At 33.7% G+C, this 13159-nt stretch overlaps 1 protein-coding gene across 4 annotated transcripts in view; it reads left to right on the forward strand.

The window, feature by feature from the left end:
- Positions 1-13159, forward strand: part of LOC132702882 (metabotropic glutamate receptor 2-like) — a 410472-nt gene that overhangs the window by 186998 nt on the left and 210315 nt on the right. For all 4 annotated transcript variants that reach the window (XM_060671733.1, XM_060671730.1, XM_060671731.1 and 1 more), the window contains one exon: positions 10939-11081. In XM_060671733.1, the coding sequence (XP_060527716.1) occupies positions 10939-11081 (143 nt within the window). The remainder of the gene's footprint in view (positions 1-10938; positions 11082-13159) is intronic.

Consider the following 13159-nt stretch of genomic DNA (forward strand, 5'->3'; position numbering starts at 1 on the left):
TCAAAAAATTAAAAGCGTAAGCCAATTTTATTTGCAAATTCCAGAATTATGAGAGATTGCAAACTATTGACGAATATCACACTTGTTACCATACTGCAAAATAATGAAATTAAAGAAGCTGGGTTCTTAAAGCCCTCAGTAGTTCTGAGAATAAATCCTAAATTACGCAGTGCTTTCCCACTGATGGCCTCTATATGGAATTAAGAGTTCAGAATAACCCCTAAATCTTTAAAGACAGTAACTCGTTTTAATGAAATTGTTTAATTTTACATTCACATTTGAATTCCATTAAATTATGTAGTGACATTTATAAACTTTTTAGTGGGGTTCATTCGGATTGCGGTACTCAGAAAATCTGTTTAAGTCCGTCTGCAAATTGACTATATATACAGGCGAATTAAAGTGTATTTCTGACAATCGCGAGAATATAATAACAAAGCGATTGTAACGCAATGTGTTTCGGGAAAAGGATATTGAGTTTATTATTGATGCCTCGCAAAACACTGCACGTCAACATATGCCTTTGAAACGCGATATGTTATTATATATTCCCTTGGCAACCAACAAGACATCTATCCACTAAGAAACATATGACACGATATGATATATAGGATTTCCCGATTTTCCACCGCTAGTCCGTGAGGAACTACAAAATATTATTGGAAACGCGGCATGTGGTAGACGGAAAGTGATCGCATTTGCGTATTGAGTTTTTTATTAAACGATCCCGAAAGTAGTCCAAAATAATAAATAACAAAAGTAGTAGTTTTTATTAGGCATAAGTAAACGATTAAGAATCAAAATCTAACTGAGTAAGAAACTGCTACTCAACATTAAACTTATCATATGCGCAAGAAACCCTGTAACACAATTAATACAATATAAAAAATTCACGGAGTACCACACATATTCTCTTCCTATATGCCTTCTGTCATGAGGTTGGCACCTTGCGGTTTAGTGCTGTATGTTTTACTAGTCCCCACTCACTCGCAACATTCTCCTCAAATAAGTTTAGTTTTTTTTTCATGTTCTGGATGGTTCGCATCCACACAAGGGTAGAGTCCAGATATAACATTGTATGTTCGAAGTCTTATGGAGATGGAAAACTTCTGGTGGCAGAGGAGTACATAGTATGGTGATGGTGATTTCTCGATTTCTCGATGTCCTCGTTTAACAGATCCAGCTGAGAACTTATTTCTCTACCTTGGTAGATGTTACTCTTTTCTCTGTGAAGGGTAGTTCCGTTGATGGGAATGCGGATAATTTTCTGGTCTTTCTGGATGTGTTTATCTCTAATCCCAATCTAGAATTTAGAGTTATTAGAGTGCTGATTTATTTATAGCTGCTCTTCAGATTTTTTTATTCTCATTTATTTATTCATCAAAAATCAAATTAAAATTTAAATAAAATTAAATTATTTACATTTAATTGCAGTCATTGCAATAATAACACATGATTTCCACAAACACGACAACCACATTGGAAAGTATTTTCTAACATACATAGAAATCTTGCTGAATATATATAGTTTAAGCGATCTCAGAGAAAAGGAGGGACTATGGGAAACAGAATTGAAGAAAATCCTCAGCATTAGCAGATATCACCAATATTACTTAAACAATTGTAAGTTTCTCTTCACATCGCCATTTGTCTATAAATTATTATGAAATAATATGAAATAATGATCCAAATGTACTATTATTATCTTAAAATATAGAACTGCCGATAACTTTCCAAATCGTTTAGAACTTCCAACTTAGGTTTGCAAAGCTACCACAGTAAATTGTCCAAATTATCAACTTTGGGCTAATATGCATAATTTATTTATGTCACAGAAGTAGATAGCTAATGCGAATTAATGTTGCTGCAAATCAAATTAGGAACAATATTTTTAAAACAATGGAAATGTGTCGAAATTAGAGAATATGAAGATCTTCACCATAGAGAAAAGAGTTTCTTGCTAATAATAATAATAATAATAGTAATAATAATAGGCATAAGAATCCAACGAGGTATTTTCCAGGGCGATGCTCTAAGTGCCCTCTGCTTCTGCATAGCGTCAAACCCACTCTCCTCCACTATCAATAATCTCAAACAAGGGTATAGGTATCCACTTAATAAAGAACTTAAGCTTTACCACTTAATGTACATGGACGACCTCAAAATATTTTCGGACACCGAAAAAGGGCTATAACGGCAGCTCAGATGCATTGAGAACTTTTCGAATGATATTCAAATGAGATTCGGTCTGGAGAAATGTAAAGTCGGCAGACTTCATAGAGGAGAGTGGCTCCAGATGGACGACCATCAGCTTACACAACATAGTGGTGGTGGTGAAATAACGTCCCTGGATAAATTTGAAACCTATAAACACCTAGGTTTTGCCCATGCGCGAGGAATAGACTCTAAGAATGTCAAAGCGCAGTTCACCGAGAAATTCAAACAGAGAGCCAAACACATCTTAAAAACAAAATTATCAGGCCGTAGCATGGCGACCGCAGTCAATTCCTACGCCGTCCCTGCAGTGGCGTACAGCTTCGGCATCGCCGATTGGATGCCGACAGAGCTGGACGATCTGAATATGACCTTAAGGACAGGTCTAACTAAGTTCCGCGCTTACCATCCACAAGCTGGGAGAGAGGGTACATCTACCTCGAAACATCGGAGGCAGGGAATTCTCGGATTTGCGAATATGCCACAAGACCCAGGTGAAGCGGCTGCAGAAATACTTCCAGCAGAAAAGCGAGAGCTCAGCGTTCCACCGAGCAGTGATAAGTCTCGATAGATCACTTGCACCCCTCATGTTGCAGGACACACACTATTGGTGCGACCCTCAGTATTAAATTTTGAAGCTCGTAACCCAGTGGCGAGGAAAGGAACTACACGGCAGATACCTAAACTTACTTGACAGTGCTGAGCTTGACAAGCCCGCATCAATTGGCTGGCTAACGAACGGCAACCTCTTCCCCGAGACTGAGAGTTTCATGTGTGTAATTCAGGATCAAGTCATACCCATTCGGTCTTATCTATATATATATATATATATATATATATATATATATATATATATATATATATATATATATATATATATATATATATATATATATATATATATATATATATATATATATATATATATATATATATATATATATATATATATATATATATATATATATATATATATATATATATATATATGGGGTTTGTTACAGCTCGCGCCGTTTTCCCTCTCTCAACCAGACTCTCCATTCATCTTTGTCATTCCAATCTCCGTCTTCCAACCCCCTTTCCTCCATGGCTTCATCTATTTCATCCCTCCACGATCTTCTGGGTCTTCCTCTCTTTCTACGTCCCATAGGGCTCCACTCTGTGATTTTCTTTATCCACCGTCTATCGTCACTTCGTCTGACATGACCATACCATTTAAGCTGTTTTTCTGCTATTGTAGTTAATAAGTCTTTTTCTACATTCATTTGCCTCTTGATTTCTGCGTTACGTATTCTATCCATGCGTGTTCGTTGGCAACACCTTCTCCAATATTCCATTTCTTATCTTAAACACATAATTAAAGACCCGACAGTAACAACAACGAGATGTGGAGAGGGTCATGAGAATGTTAAGCATCTCATTAGTGGCTGCCGGAGTAGCCAAGATAGTCCATCTGGAAATAGCCTTCAACCTTAAACTTCTAAAAGAGAAGTGTCCATACTAACTATACTCACCAGAATCCGTGCTTGATTTAGGATGTATTGAGACCGAACTGTTCAGACCGATCGCACTATCCAGCATAACAGGCCGGGTGCAATGGGAGAAATACCAAAGTCCCTCAAAACCAACTTGGCAACACTCGCCGTCTGCGGTATCTAGCTACCTGCAACATGATTAAAAGAGTCCTTCAATGGTGCACATTTCATGTTTTGCTACTCACCTAGCCGACATGATATGACTCCATCTTCCGATGAGAATTTAAAAACAAAATAAAATAATAATAATAATAATAATAATAATAATAATAATAATAATAATAATAATAATAATAATAATAACAATAATAATATGATATGGTCTATATTGTTAGCAAATAAATACAAAATCAAATAGAGAAACACTGAATCAAAAAAGAATGTAATGAAGTGCGATTTTTACACCTAACCCAAAGAAACTTGTAAAAATTTACTATAAGGCCTATAACTATTTCAGCTTAAACTACAACTAAATTACAAAAAAAAATTCTAGTAAGGAAACTTGATAATTTAAAGATTTAAAAAGCTTTGTATTCAATTTGCGACTGCAAAGAAAATGTGAATTACATACCATTTTTAAACAATTTTTTATTAACATGGCGTCGGCTTCCATAAAAAAGCTTGAATGCGTAAAAAGCTCTGGGTAATAAACATTTGATAAGGAAGTATTTGGATGGGTTGTGCAGCATGACAAAGTGAAATGGCTTTAAGCCTCTCTAAGTCAGAATTTAGCTCAGTTCCTGCAATTTTTGTTGAGATGGGATGAAACCAATGAAAATTTGTTTATCATCCGCATATTTCTGCAATTGACAGAATCAACAATTTTTAAGGTATAAATTATGTCTGTGATTGTTACAGTGTTAACTGACTTTAATACTACCTCGAAGTATCATTCGAAAAAAGGGCCGTTTATTCTCTAACTAAACCGTAAAACTATAGGCGATGTAGAAAATGCGACGCGACATGATATTTTGAAAAGGGCGAACAAAGTCCTTTCGGACCGAAACATCGGCGTAATTAAAACCTCTCGGCAGCCACCGCACGATCTGATATTACAATTTACGGTACGAGATAGCGCAAAGCACGCATTAAGTCGTCATTAAAAGTCTAAAACAAAAGGAGGAAGGAAGAAAAAAAATGGCATTTTTGTCACCACCCTGATACTCATTGTTTTCGTGGATAAAATACCCACCATTCTCGACTTCGTTTGCAACTCTCAATTTTATTTCTTATTTTACTTTTTATTAGTTGGATGTATATCTAGTAACTGAATGTTTTTTCATTAATTATGTACGTAACGGGATGTAAGACTGTTTGCAACAGTAGCATGTAAGGTGCTGTTGAAGAATATCTTTTTTCAAGGGTGTGATTTTCAATGCTTTGTAAAGTTTGACTTTTGTAGGCTTTAGAATTAATTATTTTTAGAAATTTATGTAGTTCACTGTTTGACGTATTTATCGTTTCATCTAATATATATTTCTGGTCTGAATAATTGCATTCACTAAATGGTAACACCCAAGCAGAACACATTTGAAAATCTTTAAAGAATCTAAAAATGTCCATTGAACTATGTTAACAAGATTTAACGGTTGTTAAAGGGGACTAAACAAATCATTCGATTCACAGCCTCGTTGATAAGCTAAAGTTGTTACATGGTTCGTAGAATCTTATTTATGGAAAATGTGTATATCAAAAACACAAAAAAAAACAACAATAATGTAAAGATTGAAGGGGTAATTTATTAAAATTAAAAATTACAGTTCCATTTCAATTTTTTGCCAAATATAGTGTGAAAAGAAAATCAAATATATCATCGTTGAGAGTCCACTTTTGTTTAAGATGGAAGTTTAACTGTTAATTTAGGTAAAACCGTATTCTCTTAATGTGTAATAAGCTGGTTACTCCATTTATAACAAACTTCTGTGTAACGTAATTTCAATTTCATTTATTATTATAATCGTCCCATTGCATAAGCAACAGTATAATGCGAAGTCAGCTATACCTGACAAAGACGATTTAACCTGCGGACTTTCAAAAACGAACATGGATAATGCGACGGAGTCAGGTTCGTAGTTGAACCGTTAACGGAGATTCCTGCATTGGATGTGATTTATGAATTGGGATTTTGCGAATCTTTTTTTTAATTAAATTTATGAGATGAATGGCTCTCTGGATCAATTTCGCTTTTCCGGACATTTACACCCACGTCAGGATAAATGAATCTAACTATAGTTTTGTTATTGCTAAGCTAATCTGTGCTAAATAATTGTTAATATATAAAGTAATAAATGTAAATATATTTTATTAATTTTTTGGGCAATAGTTGTAAACTATGAATGATAATTCAATGGTTTGTATTATGTAACTCATCGCGACATGCCGCCAACCAGATGATTGATATCTGCATGTGGTAGGTTCTAGCAGGAATATTTTATCTCGGGCCGTGGACATTAGACAAGGCGACCTGTTTATTTATTATAAGACGGCACCTTATCTCAGATACTGTTAAAAACATCTAAAAATATAAAAACCAAAACAACTTTTGAATTAATTCATAATTTTAAAATATTATAATCCTTTATTTGGACTATTTTTATTTTCCTAAACAAATACTTTCTTATTTTAAATGGTCCTGCCATATTAAGACATTTTGAAATTCTTCGGAAAATTCTAGAGATATGTTATATCCTGTACTTAAGTCTGGTAATTCTTAGGTAGGTTCGGCCATGTTGAATTTGAAATATCTATCGATTATTTGATATTTTAATTTATGTGGTCATCAAAAACTGGTAATAAATATTCAAATGAACATGGTGGTGAAAGCATTGATAACAGAACTTTTTGTATGAATACGATAAAATAATAAAAATGGGGTATTTAATTTTTTTTAAAATAGCTAACGAATTTTTCAATACAATTTTTAATGTTAGTTTTTGATCACCCTGTATTTATTTATTTTTGAATTATCACCACCGAGCACTAGACTTATTTTTCTACTCCCTTCTGTAAAATACCTAGTTGCACACCGATCTAGCGTGCGGGAAGCGTCACTTTACCACGTCAGTTTTGTTTCCCACGGATCCGAGCCACTTCGGACATTCCCGGGATTTTACGGCACGATTTTCTACGCCTTAAATATTGACTTTTGTCAATTCAGACGGCCATTTCAGTGACCGTATTAGTGTTGTTTTGCGAAAATGCACCCAAAAGCTAAAGGTCGTAGAAAAAGTATAGTATGCAACACGTTCGGTAAACTTTTTAAATCTCACGTTTATTAAACACTCGCTCCGCTTGTGTCAAATAAACTCGTGAGTTAAATGCCGTTTAACGCACTTGTTGCATAATATTCTAATTTTCTACTCCCGTCTGTAAAATACCTAATTACACACCGGTTTAGCGTGCGGGAAGCGTCGCTTTACCACGTCAGTTTCGTTTCCCACAGATCCGAGCCACTTCGGACACTTCCGAAATTTTACTGCACGGGTTTGACAGCAATCGGATGTTTTCGGAGATATTGTTTTTTTACCCAATCATATAAATTACACAGCAATTGATATGTCCAAAATAAAAATTATTGAGTATTCAAAATACAAGATTTCATTACTTAGATAGCTTCAAGTATTCATTAGTGATACAAAAGGAGGTTTTCGAGATTAGACGGTAGACGGTACATAACTTAACGTTAATTTTTTTAAATTGCGAAGACAAAGTAACCAGGGGTGATCATATCAACCTGTCTGGTCTTGTAGTTGTGTCTTTTGTATATATAAAATAAATGGATATATGTATACAGAATTCTAAGTAATAATCTATAACCTGTTAAAAATTGAACTACATTGTACAAATGGATTGGCTCCGCACAGCATCCGCACGGCCTTTTTTGCCATCGGAAACAGCCCAAAGACTGTGATTCAGAAAAAATCAGAAATATTCCAATAGAATTATTTTAAAAGGTTTGTAAAGTTTCCGCAAGGCTTGATGGTAATAAAAAAATATCCATTTTATTAGGTAAACGTTTAAAAGCTTTCCCAAATTAATTACTATTTTTGACACACATGATTAACATTTTATTTAAAAATTTTCCCCTTTCATGCGCAGGTGAGACGGTATTATTCTGCACCTCTGTCAGAAAAAGTACATTTCGAGAATTTTATGGTCGAAATGATAATTAGGTTTAGCTCTCTCTGTGCATGGGAATTGTTGCTTTTTTCGTTTTGCATGCCCTGTGCATTTTTTTTATTTGTGCGGCGGAAGTTCAGTAATCGGTATGTGTTGGGTATATCATTTCTACGTTATTGCCTTTGCGCGTTATTTTTACCCGCTACAAACAAGTATATCGTATACAGCAGCAATTTTTTGCTCGTTTGTTCATTTATATACACATACATTACAATTTTTCCAATAAGTAAATTTTCCACCGAACGGATATGTCCCATCTATCGGGCACTTGCTCTTTAAACTGGTTTTATTAATAGGTAGGTTTATATTATTATACAGGGTTATTAAAAAGTACCGGAATGCTTGAACATCTCTAAAACTTCAAAGCTAAACTGCTTAGACGGCTGCTAAAGCTCGAGCGATCAAAATTCAATATCTGGGGGTTCTTCAACATGCAGAATTCAAAAATACTAACAGCAATGTTGTCGATTTCACAATGATATTTATAATCCTGCTAACTTTTCACTTATATCCTCAAAAATTCTGAGATTTTAATTTTTTTTTATTAACAGTGGCAAATCTGACAATACTGCTGTATATATTTGAATCCTGTATGTTCAAAAACCTCCAGGTATTGCATTTTTTTGTTCCAGCTTTGGCAGTTTTGGCCATATTTAAGCGTTCCTGTACTTTTTACCCAAACATAATAATAAAATAGTTGCTCAGTAATTAATAGAAACAAAATTTTGAAATTATGATACTACTAAATTGGACACGCACAATTCACTTTTTACTAACCCCGTATATTTTTTCGTAACTAATACTATATTTCTCTGCTTTTACAATATTTTCTTAGAACTTTGTATTAATTTGATTTATTTTAATGATGTTCTCCCATAGTTGGGTAACAAAAAAACGGATTTCATTAAATATATGTAAATATATGTAAAAGTACTTGATATGTCTGAAAACGAGGTAGATCAAATACGACAAACAATATATAATACCACTTTATTATTGAACGTTGTGTATTGAAGGCAGGGTGGTTCGGGTATTCGATGATAGTAACCTTTCGATAGCATTCTTCTGGCGTGTTGACATCGCCGTTTTGTCAATTGACAAGTATCATAGAATGCTTGCTGATAATTTGCTGCACTTACAAAAGATCCCAACCAACCAATGGTTTTTTGCTAACAATTTAGTACTAAATGAACTAAAAATCCAAAAAACTTACTTTCTCCTGTAGCTAAGTGGCTTTTTACATCGACATAACATTTTTCTCTTGGGATTTGTTGTCGATAGAAATCTGTCCTAAATCGGCCAGATTGTGAGTGTTCTTACTGCAATCTCTCACACAGACATCAAATCTGCTTTGATCGCTATAAAAACTTTGCTCAATTGTTTGGTTCACGAAAGTTTTGATTTGACTCAAATGTAAAAATTTCTTTTCTGAGTGTCCGTCAACAAGGGGTTTTCTTTGGCCTACTCGCATAAGTCAAAAATTAAGATCGCGCTCGGATATATTCTCTAGAAACATTCATCTTGTAAAATATTTCTTTGTCCCGACTCAGGTTTTCTAATGAAATACCATCGGCACACATACAAACAACAAATATAACAATCAGGCCTTCAGCTCCGCTTTCCTCACGCAGTACACAAGTATTAGCAGATACAAAGTAGAATGTAAACCGGTTTCAGTTCAGCAGAAGGAATCCTCAAGATTTGTGAATAGTGGTACAGTAGCCTGTGGAAGTTTCTTTGGAAAAAAATAAATATTTTAACGTCATTATTATTCTTTAAACTACCAAAATACCAAATTGTGTTTAATAGTAATTGGCTATATTTATTCGTCTTGTTGATAAAGACTTCTTCTATGGTCGGCTTATTTAAAGAATTTATCGGAATTTTCAATGAAAAAGCAATTGTATTAAATGTACAAAACAGTATATTATGCAACAAGTGTATTTGGCACTAGCGGAGCGAGTAATAAACGAGTAACTTAAAAAATTAATCAAACGTGTTGCATACTATACTACAACACGAATACATTCACTGAAATGACCGTCATAATTGAAAAAGGTTGAAATTCAAGCCGTGCTGTAAAATCCCCGAAAACATCCGATTGAACCGAAACCCGTGCGGTTAAATCCCGGAAATGTCCGAAGTGGCTCGAATCTGTGAGACATCAAACTCGTGATAAAGTGACGCTTTCCGCATGCTAAATCGGTGTAGAATTAGGTATTTTTCAGAAGGAAGTAGAAAATATGTTTTCATAGTCCGACAGAATTTCTGTCCATTTGTCTCTAGAATGTAGAATGGTAGTAAAAACAATCAATTTTATTCGAACTCGAGGGCAAAACCATCGTCAGTCAATACGTACTGAAGGAAGGGAGGGGGAATGCCCTCTGCGTATAAAAATATTATTTGAGCTTAATATGATGAAGAACTCAAGTTGCTGTCGGAACAATTTTCGAAGAGATTAAGCGATTTCATAAACATGGAAGACTGGTTCAAATTATTTGCTACTCTAACAAAAAGTAATATACAAACTGCTGCAATACACTTTCAAATAGAGTTGTTCGAAGTTCAAGAAAACTCACTCCTAAAATCTAAATTTGAAGACGTCGAGCTGTGCGATCTCTACAACAAATATCTCGAAAATCATTTTCCGCAGCTTAGAAAAGTTCTTTTCAATGATCGATGGATTGGTTTCCCAAATTCAAGCCCAAGTATTTCATTGATTTCTGTCTTTCATATCTGATATCTATCGTTAAAAATTAAGACTTTACTTTAAAACACTATTTTTAAACGCGAACTGCGAACGTATTTGCACAATAAAATTTGGCCCTCACATCAATAACTATTTAAGTTTTAAAGAGGCTTAAATAAAGTAAAATGATCAAATTTAGCAAAATCCTTGGAAAAGTCGGTGTAGACATCCTAAAGTTGTTGTATTTTACAGAATACCAACAATCAATTTTTTGCTATTTGAAAGTAGCGTTGAATTATAAGCATCCTACGTTTATTTCAGGTTCGATCAGTAACATCGACGGCGCCGAATACCATTGCAACAGGACTCAAGTTCGAAAGGTTATCTCCGGGGTAGTTGGAGCGCCATCTAGCGTAACGTCTATTCAGGTGGCAAATTTGTTGCGCCTGTTTAAAATTCCGCAGGTGAGTTTAATTTTAAGAAAATCTTGTTTGTATTAATCATTTTTGGAGTTTTGCTGAACAAATACATGTGGGAACGAGAAAATAGATCCTCAAATTCTGGTTGACTTCCGTATTTTCTTTAGTTGAAACTAGGAACAACGGAAGCTGCTTCTATATATCTAGAGTTAAAGCTCCTTGATTAATAAAGTTAGCATCGGCTGCTTTTTTATGAAATGAAAGGTGGCACCAACAGAAATGTCTTAGCTACCTTGGATTTTTAATTACAAGATAATTTATATAATATTGGATTTTTAGACACTCTGTTGTAGTTCCGTTATGCTCTAACTTATCGAAAAGCTATGAAACTGCCCTGGCCTATGTTAACTCAAAATATGACAATTGTTTTATTAATATTTATTTTTACAGGTAACTAGTTTTTTGTAATAAATTGTGAAATTTAAAAGAGAACTGTATTTTCAATAAACTACTCATAAAATAAAAAAACAAAATTAAAAATCTAAGCCAAAAAACCATCACCAACACACCTTACAGAATGTTGTGAGTTCTGTTTATAAGTACATTTATTTTTGTAATAATTCATCTGGTTTGTTTGCATTGTGTATTGTTTGAGATACGATTTGTGGAGCAGCGATAGTCTCAACATTGTTTATTAATATTTGGGTAATACTTTTATGATTTTTGATCTATAATTTGTGTAGTGTTGATCAATGAAAACTATTATAAATCGCAATTTATCTCAGTACTTTGAAAAGATACCGCTTAACTTACTCATTTTTGTTGTTATTGTTATTTTAATAAAAAAATGATGTTATGTTTACACACAGTTTTCATAAGAGCACGAATTATTGGAGAAAACACTAATAGCAAATTAAACAAACTGAAAAGATAGTTTAAAACATTATTATTAAAAAATATTTTTAATGAGATTTTATCTTTGAAATATCAACACTAAAATAGATTGGAGTTGCAGAAATGAATAGATAAAGAACTCTACACACATATATTTAAAGATGGATAAAAACTGAGTATACTGTTAGGTTTAGTATATTTTGTATTTTCCAACTTGTAACTAAATATTATTGCTAATTATAGATTCTTTGGATTTAGAATAAATGTAATCTAAATGTTCCAGTCAGGTTTTCTTATTTTTTAGTTTTTTTTATTGGTTTAATGGCTGTTATGCAGCAATAGAAGAGGGTGTTAGAGGCATGTAGCACACACACATTTCCCAAACCTCAAGTTTTGTTTTGTAATTTATAAATGCCTTGATTGTTCTATATATCTGCAAAAGTCAGTTGTGACATAAAATTTAAAATATATGGATCAAAAACGATAGGATTTTTGTATAGGATATTGTTTATGAAATAGTTTTATAATTTTCTGGGAAACCTGAAAAGTCATCATATGGATTAAATATAATTTTGCGAAATAATATAAACGAAGATTTTTTACTATTTATGGCCCTGCAAACAGAGGCAACTTGGCCAGCTTCAGTGGTGATGAACTTATTGAACCCCCAAAGTTTGGTCCCGTGAGGAGAGTCTGAAATATCCAATCGTCCCTCAAAAACCATCTAGCTACCTACATGTTTCAAAGAAGCGGGAAATATTTCTAGGTAGAAATTTAAGCAAGGTTGGATTGAACAAGATATTGTTCAAATGATGGGGAAGAGGAAAATAAGTATTACTAAATAAACCACATAAAACTTGCGAACTCAGCCAATGGATAGGATAATCAAATACCACATCAGTGAGTTTACCAAATTCACCAAAATCCCAAAGAATACTTTGTCACTATACTACTTGGTCACTAGCCTTTTTTGCTGTTCAGACTTGTGAAAGAAAGGCTCAATAGGAGGCATTTCTAAGTGTGAACCATTTTAAGTGGAGGTAAGAATCTTCTAAAATTATAATAATATTTTATTTATCGAAGATACCAGAATTTGCCAATCGCTCTATAGTGACGTTTAGTTTAATGCCTGTAAAACTAGAAATCCAACACAGGTGAAGGCTCTAGTCTTGAACCTTCGTTTAAGAAAAAATCTTGCTTTTGGCATCCAAAGAGAAATATGTAGATTT

The sequence above is a fragment of the Cylas formicarius genome, unplaced genomic scaffold, assembly GCF_029955315.1.
Source record: "Cylas formicarius isolate icCylForm1 unplaced genomic scaffold, icCylForm1.1 PGA_scaffold_6__28_contigs__length_40554024, whole genome shotgun sequence".
In the NCBI taxonomy this organism is placed as follows: Eukaryota; Metazoa; Arthropoda; class Insecta; order Coleoptera; family Brentidae; genus Cylas; species Cylas formicarius.